The following is a 14,347-nucleotide window of genomic DNA, read 5'->3' as shown; positions in this document are numbered from 1 at the left end:
AGATGTTAGGATAAACTGATTACATTTTTTTAAAACTTCAAATAAGTGCTTTATTATCTACAGTGCTTTAATGTGTGAATTGGATTCATCTGGGCACCCTATTAAACTATAGACTGAAAAACTAGATACATTTTTTTAGGCTTCACTCACAATTTCTTGGAAGAATTTCAGGGATTTTATTCCAATCAAACTAGTTTTAAAGGTCACTGCAGTGAAATAAATGCATCAATAAAATATATGAGATTAAAAATGTAAGAAGTGTAAATGACATTAAATATTAATGAAAATACAAGATCTTTAAGTTTTGTTGGTCCAAAGTATAATTACTAAGTGAAAATTTGAAGATAATCTCAAACATCTGTTTCGAATTGTCGTAGTACAAGAAAAAGTTTAGTGAATGTTAAAACCCTTTATTCCTGAAGTAGGATATAGAATAACCCCATCTCTATTTTAAAAGAATGTGAAGTGTGACCTTCATTTTCCTTTTGTCCATTCTTTCCTATCCTCCCCTCCCCTCCATTCTCCTTTTCATCCCCTGCTACCCAGCTGCAGAAGTTAACTATATTCCTCAGTTTGCAGCCAGTTTTCAGGGTGATCCCTACAACTTTCCTCTCTTTTATTTATGTATTTATTCCCTTTTATCTCTACTCCTAACTTGAATTTCCCTTTGCATCGTAGGTAACTGCTCTAATGTACTTGATTTGCATCCTTAGATCTATAATGTACCCTTGTAAAATATGTAGTGATATTTTGGGTGGGAATGAATTTTTAATATTTTTAAAAGAATGCACTAGATATTTTGAATCTTTGTAGGCTTTTCAAGGTCCATTCATGTTACAGTATTTACACGGAATGTGCTGGTCGTCACTGCTGTATAGTAATCCATGAAGTTTATGTCTCACATGATACTCCCATGATGGACAGGTCGATTATTTCCTACTATCAGCCAACACTAAGAGGCTTGCATTAAACATCCTCTTAATGTTCTCTTAGAATTTTCTCTGGGAGTGGGATTGCTGGTCAGGGATTATTCATGACGTAGTCAGTAACATTTGCTGATTTGACAGAGTAAGTACTGTCAGAGGGCAGAACGCAGTGGTTTCCCTAGGCTACAAGGCCCCCGACAGTGCACAGGGTCCATTCCACATGCCTACCAGTATTTGGCCTTATCCAGTTTTCTCATTTTTGCCAATCTCAAGTCTCATTGTTATAATTTGCATTTCTCTGGGTTACTAAGGAATTTGAGTATTAGTTAAAATTATTTAATGTATTCTAGAATTTATTTTGGTTTCCCCTTTTGTAGATTCCTGTTCATATCCTTTGCCCATTTTTTCCCCCGCTGTTGGATTTCTTATTGCTTTGTTTGGAGTTCTTTTTATTTCTAAGTACAGTTCCTTTTTGTTTAGATGTTTGAAATATCTTCTCCTGGTGTATTAATGCATGTCCCTAGTGTCCTTCAATAAGTAGAAGTCCTTCATTTTGAAATACTCAAATTCATCAATTGTTTTACTTTTTGAGTTCTGTTTGGAGGTCTTTTTAAGAAGCCACTTTCCCTTCCACAGAGATAATCTATATATTCTTCTGTTAGCTTTACTTTTTCACATTTATCTTTTAAAACCATCTGGAGTTTACCTTTGTATATGGTGAATATGCTATAAAGACCCAGTTTCATTTTTCTCTTCTATTATGGTTATTAGAATACATTTATTTGAGTTTGTTAATAAATTATGCTAAAATATTGATTGGAATTATATAGAATTTATAGATTAATTTTGGGAGAATTGACATCTTTATAATGTTAAATTGTCCCATCCGTGAGCCTTGGAATATTTCTCCATATTTTTTTGAGTTTTGGTTTGGATACTTTCAAGTCATCAGACCAGCTAGGTGTAAAAATGGATCTGATATAAAACAGTTGACTTGGTTGATATGATCAAATTTGTCAAGTAATAGGAAAAAAAAAAACCCTAAAGCTACAGTGATTAATTCTGTAGGTTAATTATATAGATTTGAAATCATCACATTAGCCCTTTTAAGATGTACTTTTTATAGTTTATTTTAATGTATTTTCCTTTAAACTATAATATATCTGTAAAAACTAGATTTTGCCTGGTTTATATGTCAACAATGTTTTTTTTCCTACTTTTTGTTTTATCACTGAAACATGAACAACTTTTGTGAAAAGGTTACTATTTAGTTGACTACTAATAGGATTTTTAATTTTAGGTTATATTCTGTAGGGTAGCTTTATATTTTTAGAAGTAATCTTTAGGTTTGCATTGGGTTCTGGTAGCATTGAAGCAAAAATCAATAGTATTTAAATTTAAAAGTATGGAATAGTAACAATAAAAAAAAAGTAGGCAAAAATTTTAGGCTTAGTCTTGTCAGCTCTTACTTAAAAACCTAAACTCTCTTTTGGTAAACACAGTACTAAAGAGCAATTAGGAAGAAGGGATTTTGAAGAAGAATTGTTTTCATATTTGAATGTGATGAAATCATCCTCTATGTCTGTTCCTTGCAGGCAGAGACCAGAAGGAACACACTGGTAGTAAGGAAGTTGGCTTAACTACTCCTTGCACTGAAGGAATCTCATTATATGCCCTGTCATTGGATTTGGATTTTGGTTGGGTGATTTGGGAAAGGGTCTCAGGAAACAGGGGAGTCCTCTAGATCGGATGCTGGGACAATTCTATCTATGCCTGGTTAAAGAAGTATTCGTTTAGCAAGAGAGGGGGTTGTTTGGTATTTTGTGGGTTGTACAGTGGCCTTTTTCTTTTTTGTGTTTAGTAAAATTATGAAGTGATCTTGCTTGGTATCATTTACCATGGTCTCAAAGTAACCTTGTCTCCAGCTGTTTTCCCGTTGTATATGTACAACGGAAGAACAGAATGGCCTGTGGGTGAGTGTCAGATGAGTTCAGGACATCAAAGTCTACCCTTTCTTTCCTGTCTCCCCTACTCCCTCTTTCATCCATAAGCAATTAAAATTGTTTAAAAAATACGTACTTAATTTGGGAATTTTCTTCTTTTTGTAGTTACCTAGGGCAATGACTTAATCATAAATACGTGAGTGATTTCTGTTTGGACAAAAGAAACTTAGTAACATGCTGTGGCTTTGCCACAGATAACTTTACTGATGATTTTTAAAGTTGTAGTCTTACTTTGAAATAACCATCTCCTCTGCTGCCTTTCCCTGCGGAAGGCATCTTAGATTCTTTGCTCTTACTTTTCCCCCTACCTGGAATCGCTGGTCTTTGCAAGACTGCTTCCTTATCCTCAGTTTTTAGAGATAACACCCATTTCCCTATTTCTAAGATATCCCTGTTTAAATTAGCCTCATTCCCTCCATCTTACTTTGTTTTATATTGTTTGTAGCACTTATCACCTGAAGTTAATTCATTTCTTCTATTGTGTGGTCCTCCCATCCCCACTCCACTCCCCACTTCAAACATAAGCTGCGAGTGGGTGAGAACTTGTATGTACGTACAATTGTGCCAGCCCCCGATAATGTTTCTGGCACAAAATAGGTGCTTAATAAACAAATACATTTATGAATTAATAAATGAACCACTAACCAAATGAGTAAATGTATATTCTAGACATAATTATGTATTTGTTGACTATTGACTATTAATTGGGCTATAAGTACTTGAAAAAATGTCAATCAGTTTCTCTGGAAATATGCCTTAATATTCAAACTAACTTCTTCCTATAATTTTTTTTCATCATCTGTGTTCAAAGACTATGGGTAAGATGGGATAGCATTATAATGATGTTTTCCTGGTGCTTAAATTACTAGTTGGTTGCATTGACTATTAGAAGTTTCCATTGAGCCATACTTTGTTATGTTGGTGGTGGGATGGGGGGGTTGGATATAAAATACATATGGTGTTTTGCCTATTAAATTTAAAGATAATCATAATTTATTTTACTATATGTTTTTCATATTTTTTTAACTTTTATCTTTCAAAAAGATAAGGATTCAATTTTCTATGGACTCATAGTGCCAAGGCCTATTCGTAGCGTGTGAATGTTGGTTTGCAGTGAAAGATGAAACTTAGTGTGAAAATATTTATTGAGTATTTGCCACGTGGCAGGCACCATCTTAAACACCCTACGTATACAAGCTCATTTAATCCTTGTCAACAAACCCAGGAGATATTATTCTCCCCCATATTACAGATGAGTAAACAAAGGCACAGAGTATTAAATTACAGGGCACATAAGCAAATTTGGGATTGAAAGAGGCTACACGTTTTTATGCATTAAAAAGTGATATCTCAAAACCCCTTTCATTCTTCATATACAGCTATTAATTACCCAAATAAATAGATCTTGGCACACATGAGCCTTCTCATCCTCATCTTCTAGTCGGGAGGGACTCTGATTTCAGGACCCGACACCCCATCTCCTTATGGGAAAGAAAGAAGACAAGAGAAGCACCCAAGTTTGAGGGATAGGTCTGTTTGAGAGCCATGCTGTGTGGGCAGCTGTTAATGGAGTGTCTTCTAATATTGAGAAATTATGATTATTTGGAGTGAAACGTAAAGGGTGTACAGAAAATGTCAATTTTTAAGTGTGACTATGTGTGAAAACAGTTACTGATTTTTACCATGTATGAATTTATTAACAGGAAGGGTATAAAAGAACATTATATGTGAATAAACCATATATACTTCACTGTTTTAAGAAGCATAGTGTTTACTGATACATTCTGATGACTATTAAGCCTTTTTATAGCTTTGATATACTTAACTATCTTCTTTTTTATTCCCAGTTCTTCTATGTCATTTATCAGTATTTTTGTATTTGAATGAAGTCTTTATTTTAAGATGATTTCTTACAGTTTCTGGTTTAGTAAGTATACAATAATTTCAGTCCACGAAGACCCCTACCAAGATTTGAAAGAGCTTCAAGTCTTTGTAGGTGATCTTAAGATAACATAGTTCTTGGCCTTATGAACTGTATGTGTATATCAGCTTTGAGACATAGTTTTGTTTTAGGATTTCATCGTATTTAATCCCCTAGTTTGATGAAATGTTGGAGTACAAAGGAAATAAATTTGCTTTCTTAAAAATGTTCTATGAGAGTTTTTTCTCTCATTGTGGTACTTCCTGACGGCCGGATATTATGTCATATATAATTGGAATGACACTCAGCCTGAATACTTCTTTCTCTTTTTGGCAGCATGGGGTAACCTTGGAAATGTTCTCAAGAGTCAGAGCAAAATTTCTGAAGCTGAAAGCGCCTATAGAAATGCTTTGTATTACCGAAGCAACATGGCTGACATGCTTTATAATTTGTGAGTATGCGTTGCTTTCTCTGGTTTGGTTCATCTTTGAAACGTGGCGAGAGGGGCTATTGATTTAACTGCTGGAAATGGAGATGATGTTAGCTGATATTCTGAAATCGTCTTTTCATGAATCGTGCCTCTGAGATCAGTAAATGGATGGTATTTGTGATCTCTGTTTTGGGCCACATCATTGATATTCATGTGTATTGATATAATATGGCTAGGTTTTTTTTTCTGAAGTACTATGCCATATAACATAAAAATTGGTTTAAATGCTTTTAGCTTTTTGTTTTAAAACGTTCACATCATTAGTACTTGGTTGTGCTCATAAAATAAGGCTGCTATGTATGATACTCTATGTAATTGATATCTTGATTTTTAATAATAGATTTTATCCTCTGTTAAAGAATTGCTGGTGTCAAAGTATATATAAAACATGTACTAAACCTGGGGAGTTATCAAATAAGATAATGTTTTTCTTTTATTTTTCCACCCCCTCCTCCAACGGTAGTGACAATTAGGTTGGGATAATGGGATAATTTAGAATGCCTGTGTATGTTGGGTTAGAAAAATCCCTGGGGAAAAATCTGTTCTGTTATTTGAATGGAAAGCCCCAGGGGGTGCAGTTAGATGTGAGTGGATAAATGCAAATTAAACTGAAATCCTTTTTCTGTCTCTTGTATTTATGGCACTCTTTTATTTATTAGTAATAGAAACTTAGTCTAAACTTGCTTAAACACAAAAGAGAATTTATTAGCCCCCATAACCGAAAATTCCTGGGGTTGACTAGATGAAAGCACAATTAGATCCAGGTGTTTTATTATGTTTCGGGTATTTGTCTCCATTTTGTGTCTTTGGTTTCTTTTGGGTTCACTCCTTTCTCTGTGGGACTCTAAGTTAATGAAATGACTCATGCACCTTTATGCATATAGACTCTTCTCAGTCGCTGAAGTTGTCTTGGTGTCTCTATTAATCCTGGAAAAAGATCTCTGACTGACCTTTCTGGGATCATGGATAGTTTCTTAAATGAAACTTGGGGCCGTGTGTCCGGGGCTATAAGAGCCCTCCATTGACAGTGCCTCTGGGGTTGGAATAGAAAGGAGGAGGACCAGTTCCCTGTAGGAAGGGACCAGGCATATAAGATGTCTACTGCTTGTGTTTAATGACTGCTATGTAGTATTGATAATATTAAACTAATTTGTCAAATTCTTTTTTTTTTTTTTTTTTTGCTGTATGCGGGCCTCTCACCGCTGTGGCCTCTCCCGTTGCGGAGCACAGGCTCTGGACGCGCAGGCTCAGCGGCCATGGCTTACGGGCCCAGCCGCTCTGCGGCATGTGGGATCTTTCCGGACCGGGGCACGAACCCGTGTCCCCTGCATCGGCAGGTGGACTCTCAATCCTGCGCCACCAGGGAAGCCCCTGTCAGCTTCATTTTTAATGTGCCTTTGTGTTCTGGTTATGTCTAATCTTTTGTACTGGCTAAATCTAAAAGTACAGATGTAAAAAAATTTTTTTTAAAAACCACCAAAATATCTAGATTTTTAAGGGAAAGCAGACAAGATGAACTCAGTTTAACTTCCTGTTTGTACATTTACCTTTTCTTTAACTTCCTAGACTTTAACCCTGGGGTCTTAGTCTCCTGGCCTATAGTCTAAATTAGGTCAGCATGTGTTTTGTGTTGACCTGCACAGTGTTCAATTTTCTCTTTTTTACCTGGGATGCCTTCAGGTGGAGCACTCCCTCTCCAGTTTACATACCCCTGATAATGGGATGTATTTCATACTTCGTCATTTTCCCCCGTCTGCTGTGTTTCATACTTCGTCATTTTCCCCGAAGTAATTTGAGATTGCATCTTTTTCTTTATTTGAATGGATATATCTAGATACAACTACAAAGGCTTTCCCCCCATGTCTTCTCCATCTAAATAATGTGATGTTCCTATATTATTGATTAGTATTGATTATTGAATAGTATTTTTATTTCATGAAAAAGAACCTTATCAGTTTGACAAATTTACACATTCTTTTTCTTTTTTTCTTTTTTTTTTTTTTTGCCTCTGAAAGTAATGTTGTCAAAGGGAACTCTTGCCTTGCAATATGGGATGCCAGTTTGCTTCTGGTGCCCATTCTTCATACATTGTCAGGGGAGAAAGTAGCTGAACCACCAGCATCTCTTCTTTGAACTTGTTTTTCTCTCTCTCATCTATAGCCACTGGTTGAAAAGTTACCTACCTTCTGGTGTTACTTGTTGGGCAAGGGTTGAAAGAAAAAGGAAATGTGTCCAACCAGGCTTATTCTTTGCTGAGAAGAGAAATTTATTCAATTAGATGAATATACTTTACATGTAATTTAAAAGCTGCATCTTATAACTTACTCTGTGGATGCATATGTAAACTGTGAAAGCATATAGATACATCTCCCTAAACCCTAATGAAAAATTCTTGCTGAAGAAGCGGTTATTAACAAGATTTGGTTTCTTCCCCCCTATTAGTAGGAAAAGGGATATGGCATAATGCCATTTATAGTTTCAAAATCATTTTACTACTGTGACAGGTTTTTTTAACTAAACTGTTGGCTCAAGTGGAGAGGCCTAAATTCCACAAGAAATGTCGGCAATAATTTTGAAGGATTACATAACCCATGTGGTTGACAGAATTCTGATACATAAATAATTATGTTTCAAAATAGGTGTTATTCAATGATTTTTTTTTTTTTTTTTGCGGTACACGGGCCTCTCACTGTTGTGGCCTCTCCCGTTGCGGAGCACAGGCTCCAGACGCGCAGGCTCAGCGGCCATGGCTCACGGGCCCAGCCGCTCTGTGGCATGTGGGATCCTCCCGGACCGGGGCACGAACCCGTGTCCCCTGCATCGGCAGGCGGACTCTCAACCACTGCGCCACCAGGGAAGCCCTCAATGATTTTTAATCAAATATTAATAAGACACACCAAGATAGATACTTTACAACCTGTAATATCATATATATGTCTGGCATCATATGTCCCTAGGAGCAATTTTTTTTTTCCTGTTTATTTACATAGTTAGGAAAAAAGCCATGTTTTCTCATGAACAGTTAGAGACTATGTGACAAATAAAATTTTTTTTGAGATATATATATGCTATTTTCATCACAATTTTTAAAAATTTATTTAATTTTTGGCTGCATTGGGTCTTCGTTGCTGTGCACAGGCTTTCTCTAGTTGTGGCGAGTGGGGGCTACTCTTCGTTGCAGTGCATGGGCTTCAGTAGTTGTGGCATGTGGGCTCTGTAGTTGTGGCTTGTGGGCTTTAGAGTGCAGGCTCAGTAGTTGTGGTGCATGGGCTTAGTTGCTCCGCGGCATGTGGGATCTTCCAGGACCAGGGATTGAACCCATGTCCCCTGCATTGGCAGGCGGATTCTTAACCATGGTGCCAGGGAAGCCCTCATCACATAATTTTTTCTGACATACAGAAATTCCTCCTTGTTCTATTTCAAATCCTGAAAGAAAAGGAGTTTGCTTTGCTCAGTTTTACCAGTTAACTTAACCCAACAACATTCCTTTGTGGTAGCAGCAGGTGTTAATCACATTTCATATTATCAAAGTCTCTTAAAGATGTTTTATAACCAAAACCTGAAACTAATGAAGCTATTATGTTAGTTAGCTTGAAATACCCATATTTATTAATGAGTTTTAGAAGCTGTTGAGAATCATAAACTCCTGTTAGTTCCTCTACTTAACTTTAAATCAGTAACCTAGATTTTCTTGAACACATTCAATGTTCATAGATCTACGTGCTTTGTAAATTATTGAAAAAAATTCCTATTGCTAGAAAATTTTATTAGGGATATAATTTGGAGACATGCATCATTATGTAACTTCAAAACAATAATTACTAAAGAGAGGTACACTACCACTGGCCAGATAAAGGATGATTCTAGGAGGCCAGAGATAATCTTTAAATTAATTCCTGTAATTTTATATTTATGTTTATATTTTAAAAATATAACTAGCATGTCTAAATATTGTTCTAGGAGAGAATAGAGAAAAAAAGAATGATTTGAAAAAATATTAAATAAGCAATAGTGCAAGTAATATGTGGTTATATCTGAAGTTTAGGAAACATTGCATTAAAAGATTTTAAAACTGAGGACATTTTTTTTGCAGGATTAATACCAAGTTATATCCAAGAGGTACATATAAATGGTTATATTTCTTATTTATAAAATGATGGAATAAGTTTAACTTTTTTTCTTTCGGAGCAATTACTTGAATTACTTTTATGTGCCAACCACTTTTCTTAGTTCCTTACATATGTTATGACAGTTTATCTTCACATGAAGCTTACAAACTGAGGAAAATGCAGAGGTAATTTGTGTAAGATCACCCAAACAGTAGAGGAGCCAATATTTGAGCTTAAGATGTTCTGACTCTATAACCCTGCAACAATAGTATTTTTGCTCAAGCTGGCAGAAGTAAACCAAGGGTATGGGGGAAAAAAATCACAGTATGCAGCTGTCAAATTCAGAAAAAAAATTAATTCAAATCACTTTTCATATAGAAATAAAATACTTGGAATTACATCTAACAGAAAGTGTAAGTTGATTTTTTTTTTTTTTTATGATAGTTTACTGAACTCATGCTGTAGAATTTTGTTAAAAAGATCATGGGTTTGCACAACTGAGCTAAGAGTTGCTTTCAAGAAGATACTGCAGAAATTGTTTTTAATTTTCTAAATCCATTAATTATCACATTGTTTTGATATCACTTCAATCCATAGTTACAGATTATAGACATGTGAAATTTAAAACAGTGCTTAGGTTCTACTTTTCTGTGTTGAGGTATAATTGACATATAAGATTTTATTAGTTTCAGGTGTACAACATAATGATTCAATATTTGTATATATTGCAAAATGATTACTACAGGAAATCTAGTTAACATCTGTCACCATACATTGTTACAAATTTTTTTTCTTGTGATGAGAACTTTTATTTAGCAACTCTCTCTAAGGAACTTTTAAATATGCGATATGGTGCTATTAACTAGTCACTATGCTGTATGTACGTTATATCTACCTTTTGACCCCCTTCACCCATTTTGCCTACCTCCCCCTCTGCATCGGCAGGCGGACTCTCAACCACTGCGCCACCAGGGAAGCCCCAATTCTACTCTTAATAGCAATAGATGTAGTACATTTATTGCATAGCCTTATATTTAACCTTTTATTCATATTATCAAATTTATTAAAATTCAGTAGTTCCCACAAGTAATTTTAAGACCAGGTTTAGCAGATCTGCCTTATGATATTGGTTTCTCTTTACAGGTATAATAAATTTTCAGGGACAAAGCAGATGGACCACCACTCAGTGATTTACACTGTCAAATCTTATAAATATGTAGTCGACTTTCAACCTTTTAACTGCACCACTCACTGCCATTTGAAATACAATTGATTTTTCGTCTGAAAAATGCTCTGTTCTTTCACTGTTATAGATTTGTCCCAGTCAGTCTGTTCCAATTGCCACCTAAACAGGGAATTCAATAGAGCATTGAATATTTCATTAGGCATTAGATTTCAGAATGCAGATGATAAATGTAATGTGGTTTAATCAATTCTTGATTATCTTACATAACAGAGGGAATTATTTCTGTGGATAATAGAGATTTTGCCATCATAAGTTGTCATGTTTGTTCTGTAAGCATCTAAGTAATCATCTAATCTGAGAAGCTAGGAAAGGAGCAATACAATAAACTAATAAATTTAAGGGAAGTAAAAAAAATGTTAGGGCTTCCCTGGTGGCGCAGTGGTTGAGAGTCCGCCTGCCGATGCAGGGGACGCGGGTTCATGCCCCGGTCCGGGAGGATCCCACATGCCGCGGAGCGGCTGGGCCCGTGAGCCATGGCCGCTGGGCCTGCGCGTCCGGAGCCTGTGCTCCGCAATGGGAGAGACCACAACAGTGAGAGACCCGCATAACGCAAAAAAAAAAAAAAAAAATGTTAATGAAGTAGAATATGGAGAAACAATGGGAAGTAATGAATAAATGTAAGAACTTGTTCTTTAAAAGATCAACAGTATATGGCAAAAGTAATGGACAAAATAGAAAATATCAAATATACAGTACAATACTGAGAATGAGAAAGGGCCTGCATCCAGACGTATGGAAGCTTAAAATAACAAAATGTTAGTTATGTATATGAAAGTCTTAGTAATATGAATACTTTTCTGGGAAAATATAAATGATTAACATTAGCCCAAGAAGAAGTAGGCATTCTGAATCAAAAACCTTGGAAAAATTTGAAAACCATATTAAAGAATTTTCTCTCCAAGGAACCAAGTTAAGGCATTTCACAAGTAAGTTCTATCAAGTCATTAATCAAATGGTGTTTCTTGCATTAGTTACACTTCTCACTTATTTTTGTGAAGCTAGATAAAACTGACAGCAGAAGGTCTGATGATATTTAAAACCAAAACACAAAAGAATAACAACAAAACAAAACAAAAAGCAAACAAGCAAGAACAAATAACAGAACCAAAACAGGCCAATAGACTTATGAATATAAACGTAGACATGTCTTAAAATTAATATAGTGGATGCAGCAGCATATTAAAGATTAAAACACTACTATCAGATGAGATTTATTCTAAGTTTTATAGTGGAGTATTCAGTACCACAATTCAGTTGCTATACTCTTTCAATTTAAAAAGTCAGAAGAGGAAAAAAATTATGATCATTTCTAGAAGTGCCAGGAAGGCTTTCGATCAACATCTGCCTCAGAGAACAAGACATAAATAAACTAGGAATAAATAAATACTTCTACAACATAAAGATTATCTGTCTAAAGTTATAGAAATACCATATTTGATATTGAAGTACAATGGTCATTGCCATTCATATTCAGCTTCATGAAGTAGTGGCAGTTTCTTATTGGTCATTATATCTCTCCATATCTACAGGAGTTCTGACTATATTTGTTGCTTTTATAAGTGAATTATGAAATTCATATCACAGCAGACGAGATTCCATTTGTCACTATAAGTGGTAAGATTAGTAATGGGTATTAGCCACATTCTTTGAATTGTGTAAGTATGTGTTGATCATTGTCATTAAACAATTCTGGGTTATGACAGCCTTCTTGAATTAGGTGTCTAGAGTTGTTATCTTGAAGTTTCAGAAACAAAGACATTGATGTTAGCGTTGGTTTGTGTATTAGTTTCCATAACAAAGTACTGCAAATTAGGTGGTTTAAAATAATAGAAATTTATTATGGCACAGTTCTGGAGGCTAGCAGTTCACAATGAAGGTGTCCACAGGGCAAGCTCCCTCTGAAACCTTTAGGAGAATCCTTCCTTGCCTCTTTCCTGTGGTTTGCTGGCATTCTTTGGAGTTCCTTGGCTTGCAGCTGCATGGCCCCAGTCTCTGCCTTTGTCATCACATGACGATCTCCCTGTGTAACTTTGCCTTCACATCCTCTTATCTGGATACCAGTCATATTAGATTAGGGACCCACCCTTGTTATCACATTACATCTGCAGTGATCCTTTTTCCGAGAAAGGACATATTCTAAGGTATGGGGGGTTACAACTTCAACATACCTTTTTTGGGAGAGACATAATTCAACCAATAGCTGCCTATTGGGAGCTTCATTTTAAGAGGCAGAGTGACACATAGTGGTACCATTCTATCTATCCCCAGTACCGAGCACAATGTCAAACACATGAGTTTTTAACAGGGGGTGGGAATTGAGGAAGCTAAAAATATGCGTAGAATTTCAACAAGTTTATATATCTCATGATGCCGAGAACTCTATCTTGAAAGGAAGTAATATAGGAGGATAGAGCAGTGAGGGAATGTGGGGTGCAGAGTTGTCACCATAGATCTAGTTCTAATGAGAGATTTTTTTGTTTGTTCAGGACCAGCTTTTGAGGACCCTTGAGAGGTTAGAAGGATCAGAGATTACAGAATGAAAGTGGTGGGACTATCTGATAATGGGGCTGAGCCATTCCTTGAATCCGTGTTGAAAACAAGGCATAGAATCCTGTGGAAGTGAGGTCCGTAGAAATGAGGGGGAAAGTAACCCTTGGCCAGAAGGCTAGAGTTCAGGGCAGGGTTTCCTGCCAAGTTCCATGGATGTGTGTATGTATGTGTATAAAGGATGGAGGGAGGTGTTCAAAGGATACCAGGTAAGCAGACTGGTCTCCCCAAATAGACAATTCAGGAGAGGCTAACAAACAGGAGGGCCAGGAGGTGCTTGCCATGTCTGATATCAAGTGAATGGGACTGAGGGGTTTCGGTGAAATTCTGTTGGCTTGGGGTCACCAGAGATCTGGATACACAACTCATCTGGCCCTTTAGTGATTCCTGGAAGGAGGTGAGACAGCTTGCAGGTACCTACCTACCTGTTTGGCAAGAGCAAAGCCTAACACTTATTACATACTTTCATTTTGTTTTAATTGATCATTTTTACCACTTAATTTATATTCAAATAGAATCTTGTTGAAAACATTGAAGCAGTACTGAAGAATAAGCAGTAAAGCATAAAAATTATTATTGCATTCCTCACACATCTTTTTCCCTCCTCTAGTAAATATCTTTTCACTTTTTTCATAAGCATTTCTATATGTAGTTACAACATGTAGTTATACAAGCATCCTTTTAACTTTTTCCCGTGTGTGTGAATCACCAGTGATTTTTTTACTTCTGGATGTATATACAAATGTGTCATAATTTTCATGACCATCTCTGCTTTCTTTAACATTACATTGTTTCAGTTGGGGCTGTTGCACAGACAGCATTAATAAATGTCCAAGGGAATGGTTTCAAAATTATGTTGCTTCAAAACCATGTTTCCGTAGTTACCAGTGAAGTTTATTTTGTTTATTAGCTCTTTGTAATTTTCCTGGGAATTAGTTGTTCAGGTTTCTTGCCTAGTTCTTTTTTGAGAAGTTTTTCTTGTTGATTTGTGGGGTTTAAGGTGAAAATGGGTCCCTCCGCCACACTTACATGTATAACACAAACATCTTTTCTGCAGGTATTTTCTCCTAGTTTTTGCTTGTATTTTTACTTTTCTTATAATAAT

The 14,347-nt window shown here is 35.9% G+C and overlaps 1 protein-coding gene across 3 annotated transcripts in view; it reads left to right on the top strand.

Moving 5' to 3' along the window:
* TMTC2 (transmembrane O-mannosyltransferase targeting cadherins 2) overlaps positions 1-14,347 on the top strand; it is a 769,790-nt gene that overhangs the window by 216,625 nt on the left and 538,818 nt on the right. For all 3 annotated transcript variants that reach the window (XM_024737154.1, XM_024737155.1, XM_024737153.1), the window contains exon 4: positions 5,187-5,301. In XM_024737154.1, coding sequence (XP_024592922.1) covers positions 5,187-5,301 — 115 coding nt within the window. The remainder of the gene's footprint in view (positions 1-5,186; positions 5,302-14,347) is intronic.

Source organism: Neophocaena asiaeorientalis, unplaced genomic scaffold, assembly GCF_003031525.2.
Source record: "Neophocaena asiaeorientalis asiaeorientalis breed wild unplaced genomic scaffold, Neophocaena_asiaeorientalis_V1.1 scaffold134, whole genome shotgun sequence".
NCBI lineage: Eukaryota > Metazoa > Chordata > Mammalia > Artiodactyla > Phocoenidae > Neophocaena > Neophocaena asiaeorientalis.
The sequence above is the reverse complement of the archived record's forward strand: the minus strand, read 5'-3'. Positions and strand labels throughout refer to the sequence as shown.